Here is a 10,090-nt window from a genome sequence, read left to right on the forward strand (position 1 = left end):
GTGTATGTTTTGGCAAGTGTTGCCATTGTTGTCGAGGAGTTTATCACCCATAGCTTATTGGTTACAACTGATTTACGATTTGTGTTACATTTTATATGTCACAGAGTTTGCCATATTAAGATGTGGGTGAGCTGAGCCTGTCAAGTGAATGAATGCACAAACTTTGTCATGTTAAGATCATAGCCTTGGATGCAACATAGTGAGCCTGTTTTAGTTTCAATATGAACGTGCGCACTAAATTATTGTACCTTCCGATTTCTTGAAGCAATAAATATCCTCCCAACATTTTCTTCGTGCAGAAAGGAAAGCAAAGTGCCACCCCCAATATATAATCAAAATCTCATCTGTCTGATGCTGAGAAAGGTTGACTTGGGGCTGATGTTTCACGTCGTTAGGTTGGCAACAACCAAAATAATATCAATGGCATCGAAAAAACGAGACTATTTCGACCAATTTTCACTCCACCCGCAAACTAAGATCGAATAAGCTGAAAACTAAACAAAATGAATCTGTCAAACCTAATGTCAAAAAATCGAGACTATTTCGATCAATTTCCACGACTATTTCGATCAATTTCCACTCCACCCGAAAACCAAAACTACTCAAGAATAAGACCGACAACAGACGAAAGAGAATCCACATTTTGTGGACAAACAAACATCGTTTTCTAATAACAAGAAACCCAAAACTGCTCCAGTACATTTAAAGAAGATTGTTAACAAAAACATCTGGATCTGGCACCATAATGTGCTTAGTTAAACATTAACAGTCCTCACTCTCAATCGAACTGCGCTCATACTTCCATCTATCACAGGAACAAAATGGAAATAACACAATATGTTAGTATTGTTTTTCTCTGAACTCTGCTGATACCACTGATCGACTGCTTAGATAAACAAAAGCATCGGAAAACAAAAGATACCATCAAAAGTTTGCATACCATTAACGCCGGGTAGTCTTTCCAATCGAGCGCTTCCCAGAGAACAAATGCTTTGGCTTCAGGTTTGGAATTACTCTATCGGCTTCTCCCTTGCGAGCAGCCTTGTTCCTCACCTTTACGGACTTCTTTGCTATCTTAATTGCCTTGAGTTTTTGAGCTGAGTCTTTGAACCCTTCTCCAGGAGTGACTTCACCAGGTGGGCGTGATTTTGACCTAGACCTCGATCTTGACCTGATACGCAGCTTCTTGTTAGACAGTACATCATCAATATCCATAGCTTCTCCTTCTTCACCTTCTCTTCCCAGTGATCTCTCACGCTTACGACCTCTCCTAGTGACAGACCTACTCCGTGCACGATCGATTGCTTTACTGGGGTCTATTCCCAGAGCAGAGAGCTCCCTTCCCATCCTCTCAGATGTGTATTTCTTGTCTTTATCAAACTTCCTCGGCACAATAGGACGGCTCTCAGCGGTGCTCTTCTTCAACCTATGCTCTTGGATGAGCAAGTTCTTCTTCCGTCTGATCTCAGCAAGAAGCTGTTGCTCTTCCTCAGTCAATTCTTTTCCATCCATCTCAAAATCTTCTTCATCCGCGTTTGCTTCAAGATGAAGACCCTCTTCTCGTTCCAACTCTTCCAACCTCAGCAAGATGTCGGGATCAACAAAATCATACACATTGTGCCCATCAAGAATCTCTGGCATAATGTCCTCCTTCCACTCTTCATCAGCCAATATATAATGCTTCCTTAAGTTAGCAGAATAAACACCAGCTCCACCATTCTCCTCTTCAAGATCCTTCTCAAGTTTCCTCTTTCCCTTTTCCTCATTAGCCTTTGCTCTAGCTTCCAAAACAGCCGGAGGAATACAAGGAGGGCGCTCTTTTGTATCACGAGGCTTTGGAATCGCAACATGAAACCTGTTCAGACAATCATTGATCTTTTTAGACTTCATCTTTATCTCCACCCGCTGATTCAAAAGCCTCTCACAAGCAGCATTCTTGACAGCTATTACTCCCTCATCCGTCATGGTACTCATAGTCAACAAGACTTCGTCATCATTAGAGTCGCCACCTTGGGCCAAAACAGTTTTGATGGCCTCGGTCTTCATCTCCATTACGAATTTCAGGTCCTCCTCAGAAAGCCCCTCCAATGGCTGCAGATCGATCTTGTTACAAACGACAATCAATGGCTTGTTCATGAACAATGACTTGATGCTGTGGAAGAGAGCTGCCTGCTGTTCTATACTGTAGCCACAGGATCCAGATACGTCCAGGAAGAACAAGACTGCAGCTTTTAAGTGCGCCAGGGCTGTGATACTGCACATTTCTATGATGTTCCTGTCCTCGAAAGGTCGATCTAGGATCCCAGGAGTATCAATCACCTGGTAACGGAGATATTTGTAATCTGTGTGGCCAACAAACAAAGACTTTGTAGTGAAAGCATAAGGCTGCACATCGACATCAGCCCTAGTGATTTTGTTCATGAAAGAACTCTTTCCAACATTTGGATACCCACAGATTAAGATGGTACGGGTATTGGGGTCAATTGAAGGAAGCCTAGCCATGTGCTGCCTTATCTGCTCCAAATAAGCCAAGCTAGGGCTGATGCGCTTTATAACCGTGCACATACGACCTAGAGCAGCAACCTTCAAGCTCTTGCACCGGTACAATGAGTCTCCATACTTAAGCAACCTCACATAATCTTTCGCAATCTTCCCAACAATGTTCCTAGCCGTGTTAACCTGACCAAGAGCAAGCTTGTAGTGATCTTTGTTATACAGCACGTGGAGCAGATCCCCGTAAAAGGGGTGAATGTCATCCAGCCGAGGAAACTCATCAATGATGGCAGACAGTTTCTCATGAAAGTTCTGCTGGGTGAACTTCACCTTGCGCATGTAGAATTCACGGAGACGGGAAATGGCATACCCTTTGTGGACAACAGTTGGAGTCTGGCGCTGGGTGCGAGAGAGGATGATGTCAATGAAGTCCTTCCCAGAAGGGACAACTGTGATCTTCTTAAAGTTATACTGCACCATCTTTCCAGTATGTGAACAAGACCAAACTATTTTGTTTTAACGTTTTAGCCGTTGCCTTTCCTGAAGACATGAATTTTGTAAGAATGGCAATAAAAAATAGAAAGTGATAATTCTCTATAACCAGGTAAGATAGATTCGAAGGATATTTTAACTTTTCTTGCTAATTATAAAGATATGAACCATACTAACTGAAATAAACATTATGAAAACAAAAATGTAACCAGTAGCCGCACTTAGATCAGAATGAGGTCATCCCCTCTTGAAACCTTTTAGAAAAAGGAAGCTGCTTTGGCATTTCTTTCCATTGATAACAAGTACATTTGGGATTAGGTAGTAAACGATTAATTCATGAAGCTGAACTTCATCAGATATGTTTTAGCCTTGCTATACAACATAAACCTGAATGATAAGTATACAAGAACAAATGGAATTCTGCATCCCAATTGTCTTCCCACTAAATAAAGGCCTGTTCGGGAAGACTGTCTAATTCTAAGGAAAGGATCAGTTGAAAGAAACCCTATAATTGTTTCTGCAAGACCAACATATTTTGAGAACCAGTAAATACTTCTGCTACAAAGAAGGGATAAGAAAGGCAACAATTCTCGTGCTTTTGATATAGTGAAATGATCTTCTTCGGATAATTCCCCAAGAATTGCTATAATGGTCCTGTCCTTCGGTTCTTTGTAACGGTGTGAAGTTCGCTTCACTCTTCTCTCTCTTTGCTATCTTTCATAATGTTCCTCGCCAACGATCCGAGGTTGTAACATAGTTTACCTTGAATCTAAAGAAAGTAAAGGATCCACTGCTGGAGAAATACCTTTGGCATTCCTAATAGTTAATCAGCTGAAGGAAGAACCTTTCCAAACTACGGGATTGGTCTCTCCCCTTACTAAACCTCTATCTTAAAGCCCTTTCCCCATTTCATTTCATAATCTTAAGGTCCGCTTTCAAGCGCTGCTTTGGAATGTGGTGTGGGTCTATTCTGTAATGAATTGGCAGAAAACATGACAGAAGAAGGCATTTTACACCTTTTCCAGTACTGCTGGTATCAAAGGCATATCCAGGACGCACAAAAGGGTCACCATCATCCAATGTGTAGTAATCCAAAAAATAAGACAACACAGAGATCAGTTGAATGAGATCAATTGTTTCATATCTCATGAACACAGCACGGAGAAACACCAATTTAAACCTATTCTAGCAAATTACTTGAGGGGTTCGCTTCAAAAGGATAAATAAAGAAAATAACCACGAACAAATTTTAGTCGGTAATGCATTTTATAAACAGACCTCTTTTGTATTAATTCTTAACTTCACTTTGGCGCTGATCCGAAACATGAGACGCAAAGAGACCAATTTGTGGCATCAAATGGTTTATATCTCATGAATAACAGCACCCAAAAACACCAATTTATATTCTCTTCTGAAAATCTACATGAGGAGTTCGTTTCAGAGAGATTATCGAAGAGAAATAATCATGAGAGCAAATTTTAAGCAGTACCAAGAAACAAAATTCAGTCTTTTTCTCGATATCATCTCACAAGATCGCATCAATATAAGCGAAAAATCATGTATACCCAAGGGAACTAATCATGAGAGTAAATTTTATGCAACACCAAGCTGAAAAATCCCATCTTTTTTCGACATCAACTTTCAAGATCGCATCAACATAAGCAGAAATCATGTGGACCTAATTGAACTAATAAAGAGAGTAAATTTTACGCAGTACCAAGCTGAAAAATCCCGTCTTTTTTGGGTACCAACTCAAGATCGCATTAAACGAAACAGAAATCAGGTGATGGAGAATTAGTAAATAAAGATCGAAAGGAGCGAAGAATACCACACAACGGCCGCCGGTAGGGAGACGGTTAGGGTTTTGCCGCAAACCACCACTCCGCGCGAAGAGGGTGAGCAAGAAGCGGGTTGGCTAAGAACTTTATACCGTGTGTCTACGATCCGAACCCATTAGATAAGCGGGTATCGGGTCCAGACCTGCATTGTAAACAGGGACACCGTATCAGAATCCAATAAGCTCATGGAACTGATATGACGAAACATATTAAGGAATCGTTAATTATCCTCACGAAGATTCGCCCCCAATAGGATATGGATATGACGATGAGAAAATAGATGTTAATTATATTAGGAATGTTAATTATATGCAAAGGAATTAAAAATCAATTAATTAAATGAACTGATATGAGGGAAGCACGTTGCCATACCCAAACACATGTAAATAATCCCGATTCGGATTCGGATTTCACGACGCTGTTGGACTGAACCCGGAATTCCAGCGGATCCGGACTCCATCGCTAACGTCGTTAACGGAAGAGGTTCGGCTCGACTTTAAGTAAGGCTTCGGCCCGGTTCAATTCGCTAGTGCCGAATCCTCCGGTCCAAATACTGGCAATTTGCTGTAAGTATTAATACATGGGGCCAAAAACAGAGGATAGAGGAAAGCTTTGCGGCAGGGAAGATTTCGGATGATCGATTGAAGCTTTGCGACATCACTAAAACCATCTATGATGTTGAACAAGAGGTTCAACAATTCACTAACAAGTGTAGAGCTAACTCATAATGCAAGAATTAAGATGATGATGATGATGATGATGCTGATCTAATCGGCATTATGACCTGTGCACTGTTAGCATGCACTATTCTGCTTCTGCTCGTTCATGCAAACTGTTGTAGCTGTGCAGTTCTTGCTCGAAAACCCAAATCACGACCACAGAAGCCGGTCATTCTTTGGAATCTTTTATTCCTGTCATCTGCACTTCTGTGGGTGAAGAAACATGAAGCAGAGTGCTCCTGCCATTTGTTTCATCAAGTTGTTCTCCACCTACCGAATGCCCAATGAGAGGATAACTACTTGGGACTCTCATCTTCAACCTTTGCTCGTGATCAAACTTTTAGTGCCACCGAGGTCTAAAGTCAATCTGGTGCCGGAATTGACACCAAAGACGACCAGAATTAAAGACATGCAGAACTCCTTGGTGTCAATCAAACAAGCTTACACGATCTTCCCTCACCTTTGTCCAAATCCTTCTCACAAATGGCCTCCGTCATGCTCTCATCACCTTCTAACTCCGATTAGGTTTCTTAAGCTTTTCTCAACATGCACGACAGGAGATCTCGCCATCCCACCACGCTTTTGAACTGATGGTGGGATATATAGTATTCTATTGCAAACCCATCACCTAAATCCTTGCACTTCTCTGCCTTTACTTCTTAATGCTATCCCTTTGAGCAACTTTTTTCTTAGAACAAGAAGGAAGAAGAAGAAGTATGATTCATTGCATAAGCAAACAAAGAAAAGTAATGAAGAAGCAACTCATGTGTTTTTGTTTTTTTGTTTCTGTTTTTTAGGTACATCTCATGGCCCATTGGAAAACAAAAAGGCAATGTTTGCTAATAAGATTTCATATTCATGCTCTCAGAAACAGCCTTCATAGTTTACTTTCATGGATCTAATTATGAAGTTACAGAATGCAGCAATATCACTGTTTATATGAACTATTCTTTCTATTTAATCTGCAGACTGAAGAAATCTGTTCTTTAGGAAGATATCTTGAGAAGGCATATACAGAAAGAAGATTCTGGATGAGTACTTCTTTTCATCAACAAAATGTAAAAGAATTAAAGAACATAAAATTAAAAAAATACTGAAAAAATTATAAAGAGTGACTCTTTTCCATCAAATTTCCATTGCAACCAAATGAATGCTGAAGTTAATTTCCTTCAGTTTGATCAAACCAAATCAGCAGTTCTAAAGGCAAGCATATCTCCTGAATATATCTCCTTCATTTCAGATTTGTTTTATTGTGCACTGCACTTGTATGTGTAGAATGTGTATAAGTGCATGGTCTATGAGTGAGAGAGAGAGAGAGAGAGAGAGAGAGATTTGCAGAAATACCAATAGATTTCACATAATACAGAGCACTGAAAGATGATGTCTTCATCGTCTTCCACCCCAAACATAAAACAAATAGCAGGCACAAAGGCAAAAGCCATGACCATAAACAAACACCACAAGCAACAATCTCTTTTCTCATCGGTCAGTAGTAGAACATGCTGTCAGCTGAGGCCATGATGGGCTTGTTCATGTAGCTGCAGTTCCATGCACCACTGGGGGAGGTGTCAGCGACACTCATGTTGCTCACGTTGAGGTAGTCAAGGATCTCATCAAGAGACTGCAGCCTGCTGCTGAGCTCCATCACCTGAGCCCACAACACCGAGTTCTCATACTCTACCGCAGCATAATGCTGCTTGGTGAGGCTCAAGTTCGTCAGCAGCTGCCTATTCTCCTTCCTCAGCTGGTTCGCCTGCGCCATCAGCTCATCCACATGCTGCTGCTTGCGCATCCGCGACCGCCTCGCGGATTCGCGGTTCGATATCATCCTCTTCAGCTTCTTCTGGTGCATTATGGCCTGTAAATCCTCTCCTGAACCAGAATTTAGCGGATGACTGGATCCAGAAGATGTCCCATCGGGAGAGGCCATGGAAGATTTGTGTCTTTTGCAGTGCAAGAACAAGCTAAGTGTTCTTAGTGGTGTTAGAAGTTCCGAAGCTAGTGATCTTTAGGAAAGACAATATCTTGGGTGGAATTTTAGCTGATATATATGTAGTTTCTGAGGCTCTTAGATCTCACAAGTTCATGAGAACACATAGAACCAGTAAAGGAAGACCACGGAGAAGGATTGAACGAGATGGGATCTGCGCCGGAGAGTGGAATTGATCATAAACCCAGAGAGAAGGATTTCACTTAGGATAGGCGACATCAATCAGAAACGTCAAGAGAAATAGACGATGCATGAGCACAAACAAAAGAAGAATTTTTAGCTCAGAGAAGTTCGGATCTTCGAACAAAGAGAAAACACTACGCCTCCCTTGTTCAAGCTGCAAGGAGGGATTTTTTCACCAAGGATCAAGCGAAGGTCAGATTTTGATGATGGTTTCTTGGATTTTGTGACAGAAACAGTAGTTCCTGAGAGGAAATTGGACAGCGTTTCCCCTGTGGATTGCTGGAGCACAAATCCAGGCAAAGCCAGAGGACCCTAAGAATAGAAAGGCACCAGAGCAACAGGGAAAGAAGGCTGCAGAACAGAGCAGCAGAATCTCGATAGAGCTAAGCAAGGGAGAAGAGGAGAAGGGGAAAAGGGAATTGGAGCCTTGGGGAGGGGTGGAATTTATAGAATGAAAACGAGGAAAAGGAGGAGAGAGAAATAAATATAAAATTGAGAGAACGAAAGAACTTTAGTATCTTTTATGAGTGTCTGTCTGGAGTGAGTGATTCCTTGCAAGAGGTCATCGATGACATTTGACACTGCCACTTAATTCCATTATATCAGCCCAATTATTCAGCAACATCAATAAGGATGATTCAGGCAACCTCAAGGCATTAAAGAACGAGTACTTTTCTTGTTCTTGCATGAAAGAAGATTGAGATGAATGCTACGCTTGGGTAAGAAACTAGACAAGCTAAGGATGATGGAAGACAAATGCTGCAAGATTGCCATAGATTTGTCCATGAGTCCCTTGTAGAGATATGAAAGCAAATCACATAATGTAAGAGCACCCATAAAATCAATGAGATGGTTTGTAGTAATGGCTTAGGTTGTGTCCCACTTCACACCATTAGATAAAATGCTCTCTCTTGCCATCAACATTTGTTCAGGAATTTTAATTTGCTTTCAGGATCTTATTCAATGCAACAGTGCCTATTACATTTCTCAGCAGTCTGACACTCTTTTGAGTATGGTTGGATACTGTGGGTTCTAAGCACAAATTATTAGAAGCATAGATTTTTGTGGTTTGCATAGTCTCATTGCTAAGATTGCCAAAGACAGAAAAAGTTTGGACACCAAATTTGTGTTCCTTCTTCCATTAAAGATTTGAACCACAATGAGGCTTCAAGCTAGAGATTTCTCATGTATTTTTTTTTTTTTTTTTTTTTCACTTCTTCTATTTATGAAAACTTGAAACTTTTAAGATTTAAATTTTTTGTCAAATCTTGAATTGGACTGAGTCTTTGAATTAGCTCAACTCTGATAAGTTTTAAGAGGTTTCCACTTTTTGAACATTGGATAGATCCTAATTGATTTGTGCTCAACTATCAAGATTGATCAGTTCCAACATGAAGAATTCCAAGTTGGATATGCAACTTGATGGTAAGAAGGGCACTGGAAGATTGATAAGGGAGATGAAAAGGTTTTCTTGGTACCCTATATTGTTGACTACCCAGTGATGACCATACAACTCACTTGGACAATTGCCCTAATCTTGAGCAGGAAACATCCAGGTAAGTTCAATTTGATCACATTTGAGAATCACATCTCGGTAGGTATTGCAATGAGCAGCCAAAAAATAGCATGATGGATTGTATCTCAGCTCACCATCTTGGAAAATTGTGAAGAGGAGGAACCAATGAGAAGCAGTGCTTTTGTCTTGTACTGCAATTGGGTCCAAAACTTGAAAAGGAGATGGTGACATTTTATAAGCTATTTTTTAAAAGCAATCTTAGTGAGTGGAAAAGAAGATGGTGAAAGGAGCAAGATGCCACCAGAACTACTCTTTGAGGCCAAGTACTTCAAGGGTAAGTAAAGGATTTTATGGAAGTCATGAGCTATGCTCATTGTTATACTAGACTGAAACTTTGAGGTCAGCCTAGTGAGACAAAACTGTGCCAGTAATTGAGAACATGGTTCTGGACCTTAAGGCATATATCAATGGGCATCCATGGCCACCAGTATCAGTTTGGGTGGGAGCACATAGCAGAAGCCATGCTTTTCCTTCAATCACCTGGCAGATATGTCTGGTGACTTTTGTCAGTCAAGGATTCTTGTTTGATCACACTCTTTGTTCTGCCTTTTGTGTTTTGATAAGGGAAAGAAATGATCATCGTTCCTCAACTCTTCTCATCATCATACTGCATGCATCATTGGAGTTCATCCTGAGTACTTCTCCAGCATTGGAATGAATAGTGTAGCACTGCCACATGCATTCCGAGATGCTGTTGTATGAAGACTTTGTCAACTTCAAGATGGCTTTAGGTAGAAGATGATAGTGATGTGAAGCATGAAGACAACCGCAGTGTTGAGAAGTTGCAAGAAGTAAACAT

General features: G+C 40.8%; 2 protein-coding genes across 3 annotated transcripts; both read right to left on the bottom strand.

Moving 5' to 3' along the window:
* Nucleotides 1–627: 627 nt before the first annotated feature.
* On the bottom strand, nucleotides 628–4,889 carry LOC135629463 (nucleolar GTP-binding protein 1-like). 2 transcript variants are annotated; one of them, XM_065136856.1, is made up of 3 exons: nucleotides 4,814–4,889; nucleotides 941–3,033; nucleotides 628–805 (listed from the first exon to the last, which is right to left on the bottom strand). In XM_065136856.1, the coding sequence occupies exon 2, from the start codon at nucleotides 2,971–2,973 to the stop codon at nucleotides 943–945; it is 2,031 nt and encodes a 676-aa protein (XP_064992928.1). In that variant the 5' UTR covers nucleotides 2,974–3,033; nucleotides 4,814–4,889; the 3' UTR covers nucleotides 628–805; nucleotides 941–942. The 2 variants fall into 2 exon arrangements, with proteins under 2 accessions (XP_064992928.1, XP_064992927.1); XM_065136855.1 differs by having other exon boundaries at nucleotides 628–3,033.
* Nucleotides 4,890–6,873: 1,984 nt separating this feature from the next.
* LOC103997505 (bZIP transcription factor 11) lies at nucleotides 6,874–8,140 on the bottom strand. Its single transcript, XM_009418756.3, has one exon. It carries the CDS (start codon nucleotides 7,470–7,472, stop codon nucleotides 7,029–7,031), a length of 444 nt encoding a protein of 147 aa, XP_009417031.2. The 5' UTR covers nucleotides 7,473–8,140; the 3' UTR covers nucleotides 6,874–7,028.
* Between the last annotated feature and the right edge of the window lie 1,950 nt (nucleotides 8,141–10,090).

This window comes from Musa acuminata, chromosome BXJ3-1 (assembly GCF_036884655.1).
Source record: "Musa acuminata AAA Group cultivar baxijiao chromosome BXJ3-1, Cavendish_Baxijiao_AAA, whole genome shotgun sequence".
NCBI classification, from domain to species: Eukaryota; Viridiplantae; Streptophyta; class Magnoliopsida; order Zingiberales; family Musaceae; genus Musa; species Musa acuminata.